This window comes from Argopecten irradians, chromosome 11, assembly GCF_041381155.1.
Source record: "Argopecten irradians isolate NY chromosome 11, Ai_NY, whole genome shotgun sequence".
Taxonomy (NCBI): Eukaryota; Metazoa; Mollusca; class Bivalvia; order Pectinida; family Pectinidae; genus Argopecten; species Argopecten irradians.
In genome coordinates, this window is record NC_091144.1 from 32,447,519 (window position 1) to 32,469,307 (window position 21,789).

The 21,789-nt window shown below is 37.0% G+C and overlaps 1 protein-coding gene across 2 annotated transcripts in view; it reads right to left on the reverse strand.

The window, feature by feature from the left end:
* Nucleotides 1-635: 635 nt before the first annotated feature.
* LOC138335337 (WD repeat-containing protein 11-like) overlaps nt 636-21,789 on the reverse strand; it is a 34,542-nt gene continuing 13,388 nt past the window's right edge. The window contains exons 15-29 of one of the 2 annotated variants that reach the window (XM_069284377.1): nt 21,519-21,788; nt 19,920-20,049; nt 19,105-19,211; nt 18,153-18,273; nt 17,085-17,253; nt 16,321-16,489; nt 15,061-15,126; nt 14,612-14,696; nt 13,681-13,857; nt 9,559-9,725; nt 9,146-9,240; nt 7,654-7,751; nt 7,137-7,217; nt 3,972-4,116; nt 636-3,607 (exon numbers count right to left, since the gene is read on the reverse strand). In XM_069284377.1, the coding sequence (XP_069140478.1) occupies nt 3,465-3,607; nt 3,972-4,116; nt 7,137-7,217; nt 7,654-7,751; nt 9,146-9,240; nt 9,559-9,725; nt 13,681-13,857; nt 14,612-14,696; nt 15,061-15,126; nt 16,321-16,489; nt 17,085-17,253; nt 18,153-18,273; nt 19,105-19,211; nt 19,920-20,049; nt 21,519-21,788 (2,023 nt within the window). In that variant the 3' untranslated portion in view covers nt 636-3,464. Of the gene's footprint in view, nt 3,608-3,971; nt 4,117-7,136; nt 7,218-7,653; nt 7,752-9,145; nt 9,241-9,558; nt 9,726-13,680; nt 13,858-14,611; nt 14,697-15,060; nt 15,127-16,320; nt 16,490-17,084; nt 17,254-18,152; nt 18,274-19,104; nt 19,212-19,919; nt 20,053-21,518; nt 21,789 lie in introns of both variants that reach the window. The other variant, XM_069284376.1, reaches the window with a different exon arrangement.

A 21,789-nucleotide genomic window follows, 5' to 3' on the forward strand; every position in this document is an offset into this window, starting at 1 on the left:
ACTTAAGCACCCAGGGTAATTGAAAAAATTCTGGAGGTGCTCATACGACCAAATTCAAAATTTTCAAAATTGCACAAATAAAATGTGAACATGTATAGATTTTGACATCATGTGTTTGCAAGAGTAACACAATCCTTTCCAAAGAAAACAATATAAATTTTGCTCATAAAATAATAATCATAACCTCATAATGGAGCTCACCACAAGGGAGCTAACTCTGTAATATGTAGAGACGTAATATGAATGGGGTAATACAATACACAGTGTATGAACAAATTTTTTTGTGAAGATATAAGTAATGTCATTCCACCACACTATGAAGTATCACATCATGTTTATTCAAGAAAACATCACAATTACATCAGTATTACATAACTGTCTAAACTGGACCTCAAAACTTTTCAAATGAAATGACAAAAATGACTTCTATATATTTTCATCAATTTTGATTGTACATACATGTATCCTTAAGATGCCCCACTGCCAACAGATCATAAATAATACTCATTAATTGAACAATAATTGGTAATTAAATGTGTTTAATAGGTCTAATTAACATAAAAAATATTATGAAATAATTTATTTTGATTTTTTCCATATAGGAATCAGTTGTAGTTCCACAGATTTTTTCATGGTGGGATGCAATTAATTATTTTCAATAATTTTATCTTGAAGTTAAAATAAAAAGCTCAAACTCTCAATGGTGGTAATAGTGTTAAGTAAGTAACTTTTGAAACTGAAGAAAACTACTAATTCCTGTGTTCCTGTTTTTGATAGTGAAAAAATGCCATTTGTCAGTGGTGGAGCATCTTTAAATAATCTAAATTATTATTTTTCTTTCACATTCAGGCAATTGATCAACATTGATTCCAAAAGCTAAACAGAATTTGTGGGTTGTACAAGCACTGTAAAATACTGGAATGTGAACAGAAATACTAACAAAACGATACATACAAGTACAAATCTTGTGACAAATACAGTCATCCACTATATTACAAGGGTTACTATCATTGCTGTACTTTCCACCTCAGGGTATTGTGTTGCAACGGCAAATGAATCGGGTGGTTTGGTCCTTTGATATTAAACAAAATAATCAATTTAATGGAACACTGTTGATAACTTTGTTTGTTGTGTGTCCTGTAATGACATCAGTGTTGCTATGACACCAGGGGTGGATATTACGATAGTAATGGCAACCCTCAGAATATCAAGGATGAAATGCATTACAAAATTAAAGGAAGAACTTTTCCTTAACCTAGAATCCATCATTCGTGTTTATTAAACAAAAAATAACTACCAACAGCTCCCTCACTGGTACCTGTAATCACATTACAGGTAGACGCAACCACATCAAACATCTTATCACATTCTAACATTGATAGTGTGGATATCTTTGAATGACAGCACAGTGTTAACCAAGTAAGCACTTTTCCCTTTGGTTCAGCTAGTAAGTTTTACATCCAGTTAACAACATATATAATTTGTTTTGTTTAGGCAAGATTTAAATTCCAAAATATTTTAAAGAATTTAAACAAAACAAAACAAATCAAGAGAAGAATTGATTTAAGCTTTCAGAATGTGTATAGTTTATCCCAAATAACAAATCTGAAATATTCAATTCCTCTATGATTGTTTTGTTTTATGTCATATTAATAGTAGGGATCGTGTCTATAGTATTGCCTTGTGTAGCAATGAAAATTTATATAAGATAAGATGACAGAAATGTCAAGATAATAATCATTTAACATACATACTGTTAAAAACAACATTGATTTTTAAAATTTTCCTGTTGCATGCATGAATGAGAATATAATGAATTCAACAGGTTATTGAGAGTAATTCTGTAGTTGCACATTAAAGAGTTATCTGCCCTTGCAGGTAGGTATTGATTGTGATGTCAAGTGTTTGTGAAGGTTACGTCATACTTTTCGGAGAAAACAACATGAAATGCGCCCATAAAAATAATGATATCATAATGAATATCTACCAGCAAGGGAGCTAACTCTGTAATATGCAAATACGGAATTTATTGATCAAAACATAATATTTTAAGGAAAACAGAAATCTATTGCACAAGAACCTTACATAAGCCCTCAATGGTTGAACTCATTCACCCCTGAGATTTCATAATGGACTGGTCTAGTCTTTAAATAAGAAGATTCTAAATGTGTCTTCAGGGGTAAATGGGTTAACTTAAATAATTATGTACATACATGTATATAATAATGTAATGAAACCAAATCTATGTTATAAATATTACAATAAACCCATTAATTGGACTGCCTAGTCACATCGATAAGGCTGAAGCTTTGAGACTGCAACCTTTGTTTTAACAGAAGATATACAATATTCTCCGTAATTAGCATTCCTACCCCTGTAAGTACCCCTTCCCCTCTTCTGGAGGTACTGAAGTTAAATAAATGTCTCCTCCCATCCCATTGATTTAACAATGTTTTACAATGCTTATAACATCATTTTTACTGCAACAGATTAATGTCTCATGAGTACGGAAAGAGTCAAATATGACTGATTTTTTGGAGGTTTTGGATCCACCTTACTTACTAATAAGCATCCTCTTTGTTGTTTTTAAGTACCATGGATGCTAATTACGACAAATATGGTATATATAATATATAACATATTAGACTTATAGTCAAGATTATAAACAAACAACTACTACAGTGAGGATGATCACCAGGTATGTACATAGTACATTTAGACATGGAGAAGTAACAAACAACAATATAATATACTAATATCATGTCTGTAAACCAAATTATTTCTGACATTTTCAATGTCTTATGTCAACATAATTAAAATTGTACAAGGGCAATAACTCTGTAAACAACTACTAAATATGTAACATATCTTCATTCTATGGGAACTGAGAAACTTATTGTATTCTTAGTTGTTAAAGCTCTACTCTTATAAAGCAAATATGCAAAAATAAATGCAATCGAAAACAATTTGGTACAGAACACGGTCAGGAATATAACAAAGAAAATACCAAGGAAATTGGGTCCCTCCAACAACACCAAGATACTATATCCATCACATAGACAAACAAATTGTATTCATGTCTACCTTTCAAAATAATTCTAGCGAGCACTTAAATGCTTTGACATGTAAGTTGTGTCTCATACTTGCAATGAAATTATTGAGTCTTATATCACATAAGATGTAACTTTTGCAATAACTGAACTTAATGAGTGATGCTCCTTATATAATAAGATTTCTGACTAGCTTTACTCTAAAGGAACATTCACAATAAAGATTTCTTTCATCTTAAATATGTCTTCATTCAAGAGTTATCCCCCTTTGACTTCATTCAAGAATTATCTCCCTTTCTGACAGAAGTGTCATTTTAAAGGATGCAACTCTCATTTCTGACCACATGTCTATTTCAGCTTTAACTGTATCACAATGTCAGAAAAATATTATTGGAATTCTGCCCCCAATTTTTGTCAGGAGAAAAGAATGTCCACTTCCTTCATGAGTTGCTTCCCCTTATCACCAGCGCGGTTGCAGTAGTGTTCTGAAGCTTTCCTGTGACCCAGATTAATCAGCTGTCTAGCATACTCGAGGAAAATGGCTTCCACTAAGGACTCTGTAAATTGAAATTAATTTAATTAATTAAGTTTGAAATCTTATTAATTCAAACCTTGAAATTCAAACTGAACCATTCCTGTATTGAAACACAAATTCAAAATTCAGTCTTAGAAATATTTGTTCAATTACTTCTTAAAGGGTTACTATGTAAAGATGACAACATTTATTTAATCTAACAACAACTGTAATTTAAATCTATAAAATAATATCAATTATCACTGTGTGTCGTATATAAACTGCATTGTAATAAATTGCTTTTGATTATCAAACTAAATAATGTAATGGCTATCAAAACTGAGTACAAAAGAAATAAGAAATAAAAAAGAAGAGTGAAGGATCCGTTTTATAAAGCCATAACTTACTGTTGTCAGGTGTCATATCTAACAGACTGAACTCCATACAGGCCTCGGCAAAACACGACGCCCTGTTGAACTGTCGCATACCGTACAACATCTCAAGGACCTTGGGGAACTGACCGAGAGACAACATGACCAGCAGGGCCTTACTCTGTGGGGTAATTAATTAAAATTATCTAATTATAGTAATTAATAAGTATGAAATTAAATCAAATATAATGAGAATTTTGTAGCATATACATGTACCATAAAAACTTGTATAAAGTTTGCACCAGTGTAATTTTCACAGGTACTTTTTGGAGCTGATAATGCTGAAAAAATTACTTCTAACAGTGTAGATTTAAGCATAAAAAATTTGGGAAAAATTACAATGTTCAAGAAGTCCCAAAAGTGATTTATTTGCAAATAACACATGGATTCCTATAAGATTGTTTTTCAAAAGAAACAAAAATTTCCCTTCTTTTAAAATGCACCATGTTTTCATTTATCGGCAATATCTCGCGGTCGTGAAACGTATGTCATAAAAAGGCGAACTAAAACAAGCACAATTATTTATAAATAGATGTTGGCAACATAAAATGTTTACTATTGCAATAGATTTAGTATTACCCATAATTCTTGAGCAGTAATAAAAAAGTAAACACTTTCAATTCGACAAACAACAACCATAAACTTAATCAAAGATAATAATTTAAAGTTTTACATGAAAATAAAATGAATACCCGACAGCAAGGATATCCTACCAGGGGCAAACCTTTTCACAATTTAAAGTAAAGTAGAATCTACCTAACATGTGTAAGTCCTGAGACCCTGAGCCCCGAGCCCTGAGCCCCGAGCCAAAAGGCCCGTGAGCAGGGCTTATGGTGAATGTACTTGTACACCCGTACCGTCCCAAGACAAGTGGATTATGGCCGGTTTCGGACAAGGGTGTGCTGACATCACACTTGACCGTCGAATGAGTAAAAAATTCAGTTATCGAACATGACCTACACCAAAAAAAAAGAAAATAAAATTAGCGAAGAAGAGTGAAGGATCCCTTTCATGTAGCCATAACTTACTGTTGTCAGGTGTCATATCTAACAGACTGAACTCCATACAGGCCTCGGCAAAACACGACGCCCTGTTGAACTGTCGCATACCATACAACATCTCAAGGACCTTCGAGAACTGACCGAGGGACAACATGACCAGGAGGGCCTTACTCTGTGGGGGTTATTAATTAAAATATCTAATTATAGTAATTAATAAGTATGAAATAAATCAAGATATCATGGAGATATTGTAGCATATACATGTACCATAAAAACTTGTATTAAAGTTTTCACCAGTGTAATTTTCACAGGTACTTTTTGGAGCTAATAATGCTGAAAAAATACTTCTAACAGTGTTATTTAAGCATAAAAAATTTGGGGAAAATACCATGTTCAAGAAGTCCCAAAAGTGATTTATTTGCAAATAACACATGGATTCTATAAGATTGTTTTCAAAAAGAAACAAAAATTTCCTTTCTTTTAAAATGCACCATGTTTTCATTTATCGGCAATATCACGGTCTGAAACGTATGCGTAACAAGATAAAAAACAAGCACATTTTTTTAAATAATTTGGCAACTAAAAGTTACTATTGCATAATTTTGTTCCTATAATTCTGCATGATAAAAAAGTAAACACTTTCAATTCCAAACGACACCATAAACTACAATTATAATTTAAAGTTTACATGAAAATAAAATGAATACCATACAGCAAGATATCTACCAGGGCAAACTTTTCACAATTTAAAGTAAAGTGATCTACCTAAATGTGAAGTCTGAGACCTGAGCCCCGAGCCCTGAGCCCCGAGCCAAAAGCCCTGAGCAGGGCTTTGGAAATGTACTTGTACGCCAGTCCAGACAAGTGGATTTGGCCATCGGACAAGGGAATGCTGACATCACACTTGACCGTCGAATGAGTAAAAAATTCTGATATCGAACATGACCTACACCTTAAATATATCATTTCTCGCTAAATTTATATAGGGCCTGACTTTTTTAACAGTTTCTTAAAAAACGACGAAGCAATCATAAGCTTTCGCTTTCTGCATCATTCTTCGAAGTCCTCGACTTTCGTTTTCAATACGCATGCGCATGTACAGCATTGTACTATGAATAAATCCTGTCTCTTGATGTCATAATGAAAGGCTAAAGTTGTATCAAATAACAAGATGTCACAGCGAAATCTGTTTCAGTTTTTTGGTGACGTTCGCCTCACAATAAAGCTTACAAGAAGAAAATGGAGTTAAAAATAAAATACCTACTACATTGCAAAGTAAGTTAAAATATCGACCTTTTAGAAGATGTCTTTTTAGAACACTGCAATACAGAATTATTTTGGAATAAAATGTTTCAGTCAGTCTTCCTGTAAAACCATCTGTCATATTATCCCGGATCTGCATCAATACATTTCTGTCAATCATCCGGATACATCTAAAACAGCTATATGCTAATATATACAGTCACATATACTTATTTATCTGACAAATATTGCGGGCAAGTGAAAATGTCATTCGGACGAGTAGATTTTGATGAAGCACTTGTACGACGGACGAGTACATTTCAAAGTTTTTCTGTGGCCCTGTTGAGCCCTGAGCCCCAGCCCTGGGCCTTGAGCCCCTACACCTACATACCCCACAGATGATAAGACTGACCTAATTGTGTACACCCAGAGCCCCGAGCCCCAAGCCCCGAGCCCCAACCCCTACATCAGGTTAACTTGTGTACAGTCCGCGCCCTGAGCCCCAGCCTCATACACCTACATACCCCACTGAAGATAAGACTGACCTAATTGTGTACACCCTGAGCCCCAAACCCTCCATCGGGTAAATTGTTTACAGTCCAAGCCCTGAGCCCCAGCCCTGAGCCCATACACCTACATACCCCACAGATGATAAGACTGACCTAATTGTGTACACCCTGAGCCCCAACCCCTACATCAGGTTAACTTGTGTACAGTCCGAGCCCTGAGCCCCAGCCCACACCCCATACACCTACATACCCCACAGATGATAAGACTGACCTAATTGTGTACACCCTGAGCCCCAACCCCTACATCGGGTTAACTTGTGCACAGTCCATGCCCTGAGCCCCAGCCCCAACCCCATACACCTACATACCCCACAGATGATAAGACCTACCTTCTGGTTGACTTGTGTACTACACAGATGGTCCACCCATCTCTTCAATACCTCACAGCAGTCCGTGTAACCAAGGGTCGCCTACAACAAACGATCAATTCACTAAATGAAAATGCCTCTCCCGATATGAACAATAGCACTGAGTTAGATGTTCACTATAATGTACTGTTGCTTTTGGTACTTAGTTAAACATAATTGATATTTTTATGACAACATTTTTTTTATCATAATTCAATAACCCTGGTGAATACATGTTGCAATTGATCTCATTTAGAGAGATATTTTTAACTCAATCATTTGACCATGAGACTAGATGTGCTTGTTTTAATTTTACGGACCATCATCAGCTAATTAAGGTCCTTTAGAGCAGGCTTAAGATTAGGAAGCGAAAGGTTCCAAGTCCTCTTCATAGAGGTGGCAGAGATTTAAACTTAAACTTATCAAGCATTCTGTTGCAATAACACAAATTGTTTTTGTGATATATTTTTTTTACATTTTAAGTTATATAATATTTTACCTTGGCGAGCCACACGGCTTGGTCCCATGCTCCGTAGGTTTGTAAGTAGCGACAGGCGTCCATACCCTTGTCAATTAAACAGAGAAGCTGAACTCCCTCTGTGGAAAGAGAATATCTCAAATTATACTTGTATATTTACACTTGCTAGACCTGTTCACTACAAGCAAATACTAGCCGAGTTTGTTTACCAGCTGCATGGTAACATTGAACTTTGAACTTGCATATGAAAATGTTCTATGTAACGTATAGGGGCTACTTTTTTTTAGAAACACACAGCTTTGTTTACAATTTAACGCACATTACATGTATAGTGTTGTTTTTCACAGAATTTTGGAAAAATGTAAATAATACTGGGACACTAACAGAAGTTGTGAAGGAACAGTAGTTGTGAATTAGGAACATTTGATTGTTTGCATCCCACGAAACACATTATTTCCACATAAACAAAACAATATCGTCATAAATTACTCGTCAACAGCTCCAGACATTCAAGAATCAGGACGCACAGTAGCATACAGAATCACGACTACTGTTCCGTTATGACAACTGGTTGGGTCCCAGTATATATATATAAATGGGTCCCAGTATATATATATAAATGGGTCCCAGTATATATATAAATGGGTCCCAGTATATATATAAATGCAGACATTTTTTATATCAATAATTGTATTAAAGAAACGAGAAAAATATCCCAACGAGCTAAATTTGCTCCATATATCAATTAATCTACCATAGCACATGGCTCCCAAGGATGTAATATTGTCAAGTCAGACGACAATCTCAAACACAAGTCAGACGACAATCTCAAACACAAGTCAGACGACAATCTCAAACACATTGAGCTAGTTTGACAACTTCGGCAATTTCCATTGTGTCAGCTTCATCTCGCTGCACAATAACAGTCACTGAGTTCACACAATAAGCCAAGTACAAATACTTAATGTAATTAAGCTTTATATATACTTTTACTAACAAAAATACATATTTAAATATCTGATCTGACTAAATAAAATTATCACTGAAAGTTATTTTGTTTGTCATGTTTATTTTACACTAAAATATTTTTTGTCGTCGCGGATGAATAATGCTACCTTATGTGAAGAGTCATTGGCTGTTCAATTGAGTAAGCTCCTCCCACTTATGACCGACTTTTATTGAATGATTACATCACTTTCAAATGACGGTATTATTGCATAGTAATTCCTCTAAGAATTTATTCAGTATGGGGCGCTAACGCGCCCAATAGAATATATTCTTAGAAAAATTGCTCCATACAAGCATGGTTAACATAAATTTGAAATCCAATCCCTATATGAAAACTACTGCTTTTAACTCATTCACCCCTCAAATTTCATTATGGACTGGTCTAATCTTTGATTTAGAAGGGCCTAAATATGTCTTCAAGGGTGATCTCTAACTCAGTCACCACTGAAACTTCATAATGGACTGGTCTAAATGATTTGGAGTCAGTATGACTGGGTAAACCTACCTGTAAGTTTGCCGTTAGCTATGAGGTTGGTAGCCACTAGTTTGATCGTACTCTGTGATGCGCCAGAAGACCTGATACTAGCAACAAGACAGGCCCTGTAGGTAAAATGAAATCAAGAATAAATTGTACAGAAATCTGATATACTGTAAAATTTTGGATTGCTACATTTCAGGATTTCTTTAGGGGAGTGTCAATGAGAAATAGAAAGCAGTGATAAAAGAAAAGAAACATTTGTGTGAAGTGGTAACATGGAATTTATGACTAAATTATGGTACTTGAATACTGAGATGATTTAATGTTTTAATATAGTGCAACTAACTTTGAAGATTTAAATTTACATGATAATACTTTTATGTATTCAAATATCACTTATTATGAATATGTTTTGTTGATGAACTAGTTATGATCTTTACCTCAGACAGTCTGTATAGTACTGGTCACTCTCAGGCTCCGTCTCTAACAGTAACTGGACAGCCCGGTCAGTCTGACCCAGCATCACATAATTCTCAGCACACTTCTTTGTGTGGTCGTAAGTCGCTCTCTTACTATCATGTAAGGCCACACGATCTAACTGGTACTTCTGTTAAGGAAATATTGTTTAAAAGGTTTCACTTTGTAAAATCATAACTACCATATTTGACCCAATAAGTGCCCCCTATCTCTAAAAACTTTCCCTTTGTAAAATTGCAATAATCCACTAAATTATCTTCAAATTAAAAGCTTTTTTTTCTCTTCCCCATCCCCTTTTTTTGTTGCATTTTTTCATTTACATTTTTTTGCGGGTTTTATCATTTTACAATGATTATTATAGCTACGAAAATATAAAAATATAAACTTGATTTATTTTACATCGATTACAAAGCAAGTTATGAACTAATTAATGCAAATCACTCTCGATGGCCCGGATGTAAGCGCGCGAGGGATCTTAGTGTGGGAGGAAACAGGAGTGCCCAGGGAAAACCCACATGATCGGGCAGGTGACCCCTAACCTTTTCACGTCCGTTCCGGGGATCAAACCCCGGACGGCTAGGTGAAAGGCGAGTGGCTTAACCAATACACCACCCAACAAGAGGCCCAGAGGGCCTGTATCGCTCACCTGGTTTGTAATGCCAAGTAATATTCTGGATACAGGTTCATTGTTTATTTTCTGAAGAAATTTGAATATTTACCTCTAATTCCCCTATTGGGCCCCACCATTCCTGTCCCCTGGGGGTCAGAGCCAAAATTTATACAAGCTCTGTTCCCCTTCCCCAAGGATGTTTGTGGCCAAATTTGGTTATAATCCATGCAGAACTCTATGACTAGTAGCGATTTATAGGATTTACCTTTATTTCCCCTATTGGGCCCCGCCCCTCCTGCCCCCAAGGGGTCAGAGCCAAAATTTATACAAGTTCTGTTCCCCTTCTCCCAAGGATGTTTGTGGCCAAATTTGGTCACAATCCATGCAGAACTCTAGGACAAGTAGCGATTTATAGGATATACCTTTATTTCCCCTATTGGGCCCCGCCCCTTCTGCCCCTGGGAAGTCAGAGCCAAAATTTATACAAGTTCTGTTCCCCTTCCCCAAAGAATGTTTGTGGCTAAATTTGGTTACAATCCATGCAGAATTCTATGACTAGTAGCGATTTATAGGATTTACCTTTATTTCCCCTATTGGGCCCCGCCCCTCCTGCCCCCGGGGGGTCAGAGCCAAAATTTATACAAGTTCCGTTCCCCTTCTCCAAAAGATGTTTGTGGCCAAATTTGGTCACAATCCATGCAGAACTCTAGGACAAGTAGCGATTCATAGGATTTACCTTTATTTCCCATATTGAGCCCCGCCCCTCCTGCCCCCGGGGGGTCAGAGTCAAAATTTATACAGATTCTGTTCCCCTTCCCCAAAGAATGTTTGTGGTCAAATTTGGTTACAATCCATGCAGAACTCTATGACTAGTAGTGATTTATAGGATTTACCTTTATTTCCCCTATTGAGCTCCGCCCCTCCTGCCCCCAGGGGCTCAGAGCTAAAATTTATACAAGTTCTGTTCACCTTCTCCTAAGGATGTTTGTGGCCAAATTTGGTCACAATCCATGCAGAACTCTAGGACAAGTAGTGATTTATAGGATTTACCTTTATTTCCCCTATTGGGCCCCGCCCCTCCTGCCCCCGGGGGCTCAGAGCCAAAATTTATACAAGTTCTGTTTCCCTTCCCCAAGGATGCTTGTGGCCAAATTTGGTTACAATCCATGCAGAACTCTATGACTAGTAGCGATTTATAGGATTTACCTTTATTTCCCCTATTGGGCCCCGCCCCTCCTGCCCCCGGGGGGTCAGAGCCAAATTTTATACAAGTTCTGTTCCCCTTCCCCAAAGAATGTTTGTGGCCAAATTTGGTTACAATCCATGAAGAACTCTATGACTAGTAGCGATTTATAGGATTTACCTTTATTTCCTATATTGGGCCCCGCCCCTCCTGCCCCCAGGGGGTCAGAGCCAAAATTTATACAAGTTCTGTTCCCCTTCTCCTAAGGATGTTTGTGGCCAAATTTGGTCACAATCCATGCAGAACTCTAGGACAAGTAGCGATTTATAGGATTTACCTTTATTTCCCCTATTGGGCCCCGCCCCTCCTGCCCCCGGGGGCTCAGAGCCAAAATTTATACAAGTTCTGTTCCCCTTCCCCCAAGGATGCTTGTGGCCAAATTTGGTTACAATCCATGCAGAACTCTATGACTAGTAGCGATTTATAGGATTTACCTTTATTTCCCCTATTGGGCCCCGCCCCTCCTGCCCCCAGGGGCTCAGAGCCAAAATTTATACAAGTTCTGTTCCCCTTCCCCCAAGGATGTTTGTGGCCAAATTTGGTCACAATCCATGCAGAACTCTATGACTAGTAGCGATTTAAAGGAAATGTTGACGGACAGACAGACGGACGGACGGACGGACGGACGACGGACGACGGACGCCGCGCCATGGCATAAGCTCACCGGCCCTTCGGGCCAGGTGAGCTAAAAAAATAGAAAAAATTAAAAAAAAATAGTTTCAGTCACTGATACAACAAAATTTCTACATGGACACTTGTCCTAAATGTCCTGATGTACGATGATGATATATGAAATAAAATTGCTGAAAATAGTCATTCTTATATATTTTGTATTTGCATATTACAGAGTTATCTACCCTTGTGATTAGGTAGTGATTGTGACGTGTGATGTTGTTATCGATTGTGACATCATTATTTTGTGAGTATTAATTCATGTCCTTTTATCTGAACAAGAATTCCACGGAAGTGGATGTGTCGCCTGCACAGCATCACAAAAAATAGTTATTTACAGTTGAAAATATTGTTAATAATTTAGGTGAAGAAATCAAGTTCCATAACTCTTGCAAATATTGATGGATTTTGAAAAGTATCGAACCCATCTAAGATCTCATTGATATAAAGCAATATACCAAATTTGGTTGGAATCGGACAATAAATACTAATGTTTTCAAGCGGAAGCCATGTTAGACTATTTTAAGGTCCCGTAACTCTTGCAAATATTGACAGATTTTGACCATTATTGAAGAAATCCAAGATCGCATTGATATAAAACAATTTATGAAATTTGGTTGAAATTGGACGATAAATATTTAAGTTATCGAGCGAAAACCATGGATTTTTCTGTTTTGACAATTTTAAAGTCCCGTAACTCTTGCAAATATTGACGGATTTTGACCATTATTAAACTCATTCGAGATCTCATGATATAAAACAATTTATGAAATTTGGTTGAAATTGGACGATAAATATTTAAGTTATCGAGCGAAAACCATGGATTTTTCTGTTTTGACAATTTTAAAGTCCCGTAACTCTTGCAAATATTGACGGATTTTGACCATTATTAAACTCATTCGAGATCTCATTAATATAAAGCTATATACCAAATTTAGTTAAAATCAGACAATAAATACTTCAGTTATCGCACAGAAACCGTTTCCCGGACGCCAACGCCGACATAGCTAGTGATACCTAAGTGTCGCCCTTGCGTTGCAAGCCATACAAAAAGTAGAATCGGTACGTTAGCTCGAAAACACATCACAATGGCAGATAACTCTCTAATATGCAAAATACAGCATATATTAATAAGATGAAAACTCAAGGAAAGGTTATTTTTAAGCCATTACAGAATCTATGAAGGAAACTATTATTATTTAAAGACGTTTTGGTGTCCAGGGCTCTTACAATAATGGACAAGGTACTAAGATTTTACCTGGAATGAAGGGGAGGGTCTTAGAACAGCATACCTGGAATGAAGGGAGGGTACAAGAACAGCTTACCGGGAATGAAGGGAGGGTACTAGAACAGCTTACCTGGAATGAAGGGGAGGGTACTAGAACAGCATACCTGGAATGAAGTGTTACTACAGATGGTATCGAAATATCTCTCCAGGGGAGGATCATTGAACAGCATACCTGGAATGAAGGGAGGGTACTAGAACAGCTTACCGGGAATGAAGGGAGGGTACTAGAACAGCTTACCTGGAATGAAGGGGAGGGTACTAGAACAGCATACCTGGAATGAAGTGTTACTACAGATGGTATCGAAATATCTCTCCAGGGGAGGATCATTGAACAGCTGCTCTACTATCTGTCTCTTAGCAACATCCTCCGGGTTGTCAAGGACGACCAGATCGCTAGTTTCCTTGGTTGGAGGAACGAACCGATCCCGTTCTCGGCTACCATTATTACCCTGTTTAAAAAACACAAGCTTCAATTTTATACTATTAAACAATAAACATACAGTCAAACCTATGTAATAAGACACACAACGGATAGACAAAAGTATTGTTTCTGACAGATCAACTTCAGCAGTAAAATACAAGACATTCATGAAAGTGACACCACCACGCAAGGTGGAAAATATAGCCCATGACTCCTAGTTCACATGACGTATTTTACAGCAGAACTCTCTCTCACTTTTGTGTGAATGGGGCTTGGGCCTTCAGAATTGTGAAAGTAATTACGGTATTGACCAAAATTGTGAAAATTAAAAAATAACACCTGAAAACTTGATTTATTTCCCTTTTAATTTTCTTTTTTCCGAGAGCCCTGTACTGTTGAGTCGTAGATTGTTGTATTGTTTGTAAATTTTGGCAAAATATGCAAAACAAAATGGTACATTTTAGTTTTGCATGTCCACAGGGTTCGGCACTACATATTCCAATCAACAAAAAAACATGCCATTGTGTTTACTAGTGTCTGAAGTATGTACAGGGAACGCTTCTCTGACCAGATTCAGCTTTACAAAAATATACACATTGAGTCTGATTTCACCTTGTCATGCAAATAGTGGTCGTAAATTATATCTGGTAACTTTTGTAAGTTGGCATCAATATTTCAGATCTCTTTATGAAATCAGAATGAGGGATAGACAACAAGAAACTGAATGTGTAATTGTAAGAACAAATGAAGTAGCCTTCATTGGCCCAGCTTTGATAACATACTTTACTACTTGGTTGCAGTTTCTCCAATTTTAGATAATGCAGCGCCACCGTCCAGAAAAGTAGGTCGGACTCGTCACCAAACAACCTGTATAATCACACAGTAAAATATCAGGCTTTTGTTTATATAGTCATGCATACTAGCAGTGTCCCAACTTAAGAATTTTCAAGCATTAAACTTTAAATAAACAGTACAAATTTAATGTCTCTTCTTTTACGAATTATCAGCCTCTTGGTCATCTTCAGGTACATGAAAACAAAAACCAGATAGGTGAAATCCATTTTAGGCATCATATCAAGAAATTCAATATGAGACATTTGTATCATTTCTCCTTCTAGAGGTTGATTGTTTGGAAAATTTATTCATTATATGATTTTATATATATATGATTCCATTATAGGAATGTGATGTAGAGAATAATTTTACCAGATTTTTATGTACATGTACTTACCTCGCCACCAGCAGACAGCGCTCAGCAGTCCCAAACCGACTGTTACCAATGTACTTAGAGACATCACTAGGAATAAGAATTTTTTAAAATAAAAGTAAGTAAACAAAAGAACCAAAAACAACACTATTTTCGCACCAAAAGTCACATCATAACAAGAAACATTCAGAATCTGGTACAACCAGAAACTTGGAGCACAGTATAATGTACGGTACATGTATGTCATCTGAACCTGTTTAAGGCATCAAAACTGATTACATTACAACCAATGTGTCCACATTGCATGGACCTAAAGGCTTTTAGCCTTCGTCCATTATTTTTCCGTTAAATTCCATTAAATTAGTCTTTTCATATAACAAAGTTATCTCCCTTGTAGAAAGGTATTGATTGTGACATCATGACTTTAAGAACATAGATTACGTTTTATTCTCTGAAAATATAATGTTACATGACAAACAATCAGTACCTACCTGCAAGAGCAAGTAACTCTGCTATTTGCAAAAATATCACATACAGTATAAACCCTCTAACTCAAACCTGGATTCCTCGAATACCCCCTATTCGTCAAACTGGTCGTACGGTCCTGAATGTGTCCCTATATAATCTATGTAACAAAACCCCGGATAGCTCGAACAGCTATTCATCGAATACCCCTTATTCCTCGAACAGAAATATATCCCCGTTTCATCACATACATAATATTTACTTATGTATTCTTTGAACAAGTGTTCGGCCCTTGAGATTTTTTTTACCGGTGTTACACCTGACTGTACCGACCGACATGGATAATAGCACACGGTACAAGGTAGACATAGGTATCGTTGTTTGTCCGTAACTATGCTGGTTGGTAACTAATAAAAAAAATTTTCAACTTTATATTGCTATCAAAAAACACTTTCATAAAAGAATCCAAAAGCTGAAAGTTACGGCAATTAAAATGTCATTGACATGCAATGTTTGTTATAAGGAAACCTGACATTTTGAATGTCAATGATTGGTCATGACCAACCTCGGATAAGTCGAATATCCTGTATTCCTCGAACTATTGATCTGTTCCCCTGCTGTTCGAGTTATAGGGGTTTTACTGTAGTGGAACATGCTTACAACTAAATCCTAGTTATAACATAGAAACATCCATTCCCTATCAAGGTTCCTATATAATGTCAGTATTGTATGAACTATGCTTATTTGTTGGTTCCCAGAAGTTCATTATAACCATGTTTTACTGTTTTACTGTTTAACTTTCCAGGATAAAAAACGTACCCATCCAGGAGATTCAGTTGGTTATTTATAGCTGTCTGTACGTCAACGTCGTCGTCCATCATGCCCTCGAGTTTGAGAGAGTACTCAGTGTTCCAGGGCTGATGTTGGAGGAGATATTTCAGTAACAGGGAGGCTTTGTTTGTCAACATGTAGGGACACCAGAGTTGACCTGTAAAATACGACAAAATTATATACATTTTACAGTAACAGGATACCACTTCCTCGAGTAAATAACTCCCTCTATCCACCTGAAAACAGGTCAATATTTGTATATTAGTTAGCACCCAGGATGTCATAACTAATTAGGGTCTGATTATCAGGATAACTAGGTGAATTCTGTATGATATTAAATTAATTAGTATGACATAATTCGACAAGAAAACATTGTATTTCTAAAACATGACTTCATAATAATATCTAAATTTTCACTGCAGCTCTACTAGGTAACCTTTACCAAGCGCACTTGGTATTCATCAGTCTATGAACTGCCATCCGCTTATTATGACATGATTTTCATTGTGACATATCAATTGTTGTGCCAGCGATCACCAAAGATGGCTGTTCAATCTTTGACAATAATGAATTCTATTTTCATTTTAGTTGTAAAATCACTTGTAATTTCTTTACAAAATTGTCATCAAATGTAAGCATTGAATGTCTTTCAATTGGCATTGATAGCCAATATGAATGCCAACTGAAAGAAGTACAAATACACTAAAAGTACAGTTTAATTAACCCTGACAATAATCAGTTGCCATGGTTACCTGGTAGATCCCATTCATCGACAGGACTTGTAAGGTTTTTCAGGGTGAGATCTGTGATATAGACAGCGCCATTTGTGGTAGCTAGAGCCACACGGTCACTTCCGCACCACTCGGCATCCACGATTTTAGCTATCTCTCTGGGACTCTTCACTGAACCATTTAATTCAGGCTGCAAATACAACAGGAAGAACTATAGGCTACAAATCTTTACAATTACAAAGCGAGGCCAAAGGGCCTTAACGATCATCTGACTATTGCATTTGGCAAAATACAACCTCAAAGAATATAGTAGTGGCAAACAAGGCCATACAAAAGAACTATCTTAATTAATAGAAGAAGTTCAGGTTCTGATATATTTGATGAATTAGACCTTGAACGAAGGTCAAGGTCATTCATTTTTGATAAACATGGTGTCACTTGGTCCCCACCATGCTACAAGTCCAATATCAGGTCATTAGGTCTTAGTTATTCTCAAAAAGTAGTTTAAAGATTTTAGCCTATTTGAATCCTGTGACCTTGAATGAAGGTAAAGGTTATTCATTTGAACAAAATATGTAGCCCTTCATCCCATCATACTACACGCCAAATGTCAGTTCACTGGGCCTTTTGGTTATTGAATAGAAGTTGATTTTAGCCTTTTCGACACCTTTGGCCTTGAATGGCAGTCAAGGTCATTCATTTAAACAAAATATGTAGCCCTTCATGCGGACATGCTACTGACCCAGTATCTGGTCTCTTGGGCTCTTAGTAATTGACAAGAAGAGGTTTAAATATTTTAGCCTTTTTTGACCCCTGTGACTTGAATTAAGATCTAGGTCATTCATTTGAACAAACTTGGAAGCCCTTCATGTCAGCATGCTGCAGGCCAAATATAAGTACCCTGCAAGGCCTTTCGAATGTTATTAGAATGAAAAGTTTACACACAGCGGCTGATGTATGGCACACAATGATGGATGATGAATTATAACTATAGGTCATCCTGACATTCAGGTCAGATGAACTAAAAATTTAAAACAACATAAAAACTTTGGTCATTTAAAATTTGACCAACATTTGACCGCTGGTCACCTTAGTGTCTTTTATATCCCAGATGTCCACCCCATCATTGTACAAGGTAAGAAACTTGATGTTCCCACGCCCTGGGGCAAATCTGATCTTCTTTATCCAGCCTCGGTGTGTCGGCAGTGTCCTAAAAATAGAATCGTTGTCATTCAGGAATTTCGATATGATATACAAAATAGAACACAAACTTCATCTATCTTTCGCGGCTACTAAATTCACGATTTTCGTTTCAAAGCATTTTTGACGTTGAATTGAAATACCCTTGAATTTAATTGTCCAAGAATGAAGAAGTTATCAATTCTTTCCATACTTTCTATTTTTTCTGGATTGCGTCCTGTAAAAGGGAGGGTAAAATCCTGTCAACTATAATCGTCGATGGGGAAGAGAATAATAAAGTCTGCCATTTCTAACAATTGTTACCTGGAGGTGTGACTCTTAGTAAAGTCTGCCATTTCTTATGATTGTTACCTGGAGGTGCCACCTTTTAGTAAAGTCTGCCATTTCTTACGATTGTTACCTGGAGGTGCGGCCTTTTAGTAAAGTCTGCCATTTCTTACGATTGTTACCTGGAGGTGCGACCTTTTAGTAAAGTCTGCCATTTCTTATAAATGTTACCTGGAGGTGCGACCTTTTAGTAAAGTCTGCCATTTCTTACGATTGTTACCTGGAGGTGCGACCTTTTAGTAAAGTCTGCCATTTCTTACGATTGTTACCTGGAGGTGCGGCCTTTTAGTAAAGTCTGCCATTTCTTACGATTGTTACCTGGAGGTGCGACCTTTTAGTAAAGTCTGCCATTTCTTACGATTGTTACCTGGAGGTGCGGCCTTTTAGTAAAGTCTGCCATTTCTTACGATTGTTACCTGGAGGTGCGACCTTTTAGTAAAGTCTGCCATTTCTTACGATTGTTACCTGGAGGTGCGGCCTTTTAGTAAAGTCTGCCATTTCTTACGATTGTTACCTGGAGGTGCGGCCTTTTAGGTCCCAGATACACAACTGTCCATCACTATCCCCAAATGTGATGCTCTCCCCCTTCCACGCTATACAAGATATACTACCCAGGCCCGACTGAAACAGGAAAACATTATCAAAGTACAGATTTGTTATCAGCTCTTGTGAGGACACATTTTAAAATTAATAAATTTTTTGGAAGAAAAAAAATAATATCGTAAATTCAACAGTATTTTCTTAAATCCATACATGGGTTTTGAGATCCCAAAACAATGTGGGTAAAGTACAATTTACCGTCGATTAGTTTGACCTTCCAGTGATTGTGAGGTCACAACATTCGCGCCAAATGATGATGTAACATTGACCACAAGGTGGGACTAATTAACAGTAATTCTTTATGAACACACATTGTTTTGGGATCTAGAAACCCCCATATTAATCAAACATAACAATTTTAAAATTTGCCCACAAGACATTACTTTATAAAGAAAAGAAATATATATACCATACTCGACCTAATAAGTCCCCTTAAATAATAGGAAAAAATAAGTGTGCTTAATAGAACAATATTTAGATTATGTAACCTACAAATTATTGTACAAAGTAAGCCATAAATCAATTTGCAAAAGAAATCAAATAAAGAAACAAATTTTCAGTCTGCATTATTTCAAGGTCAGTAAAATGAGGCCCCAAAAAGGGGGAGAGGCACTTATAGGGGTGGGGTGATTATTGTTATGAATACAGTATACTTATTAATAGAATATAGATTAATATACATTGATAATACATTTTTTCCAGTTAGTAGAAGTGTTAGTTTAAGCTTACCTCAGCAGGAATCTTTGTTGCATCGATAAAGCTAGTGCCCTCTACCACAAAATGATAAACATTTCCTTCTCCGTCAGTAAACACAAAATGTTCCTTCATGGAGACCTTCTGTACCCCCATAGGGTCAGAGCTACTGGAACAAAGAAATTGGGGTCAGAGGTGAAAGGTCATTAATTAAGGGTCGAGAACCTTCTGTACCCCCATAGGGTCAGAGCTGCTTGAACAAAAAATTGGGGTCAGAGGTAAAAGGTCATTAATCAAGGGTTAGGGACCTTCTGTACATCCATGGGGTCAGAGTTGCTGGAACAAAGAAATTGGAGTCAGAGGTGAGAGGTCATAAATTAAGGTTCGGGGACCTTCTGTACCCCCATAGGGTCAAAGCTGCTCGAACAAAAAATTGGGGTTAGAGGTGAGAGGTCATTAATCAACGGTCGTAGACCTTCTGTACCCCCATAGGGTCAGAGCTGCTGGAACAAAGAAATTGAGGGTCAGAGCTCGAGGTGAGAGGTCATTAATCAAGAGTCGGAGACCCTCTGTACCCCATAGGGTCAGAGCTTCTGGAACAAAGAAATTTTGATGTACATATAGGATGTTATTATCACGTATTTTGTATGTATAAATGGTCTGTTCTAACTCTGGGGTCAGAGGTGAAAGGTCATTAGTCAAGGGTGGATGACAGGTCTATCAACATACATTATTTGAATAATTGTATACATTGTAAATATGTTTAGATATTTATTCCAACTCATAATAACTTCCGACTTTCATCTCACAAAATTGAAATTATATTGTCCTTATGATGTTCAAACATTGACTATATAGTACAATTTTATTTCATCCTAGACTATTCTGAACAATTAGGATTTACAACTTCCCATGGTGCTTTGAACTCTCTCTCAATAATAAGATCTGTTCTTGATATGCCTTATTCCTACTAATGATATTTTGTTCAATTCCATAATGCATTGGATCTTTGCATGATGTTATGAATCTTCTAGTCATGCTTTGCAATTTCCCAAATGCCATGAACTTTCCCATATTTAATGCTTTAACTATTCCCACATTGCTGTTAGCCTTCAAATGATGCTTTGAGCTTTTTCATAATCAAACGCACCTTCCCATGCTGCTATGAGCCTTCCCATAATACATTGCACCTTCTCATGATGCTTGGAACATTGCACCTTCTCATGATGCTATGTGCCTTCCCATAATACATTGCACCTTCTCATGCTGCTATGAGCCTTCCCATAATACATTGCACCTTCTTATGATGCTTAGAACATTGCACCGTCTGATGATGCTATGTGCCTTCCCATAATACATTGCATCTTCTCATGATGCTTAGAACATTCCCTTTATACATTGCACCTTCTCATGCTGCTATGAGCCTTCCCATAATACATTGCACCTTCTCATGATGCTTAGAACGTTCCCGATGATATTGTAAGACTTCCCATATTACAATGCACCATCCCATAATACTGTGAGCCTTCTCATAATCAAATGCACCTTCCCATGTTGCTATGAGCCTTTCTGTAATAAAATGCACCTTCCCACGATTCTGAGAGCCTTCCCATCATGCATTGCACCTGTGCTTACCTATCAGACATCTCCTGTCCTCCAGTAGAAGTTTTAGATGTTGTCATGGCATCCGACGAGGATTTTGACAATATCCCATCTCCTTCCTTGTCAGACTCCGCCATGGTCTGAGCCAGTAGTTTACGTTTTAATATCTTCAACGAATGTGACGGTGACCACTCGAGGGCGGTGGGGCGTGGAATGCTCTTCCCCATCTCTCGTAGCATTGTCAGACTACGGAGATCCCAAAGCTCCAGGGGCTTCTCTTTGAAACAGATGACAAAATACTGCC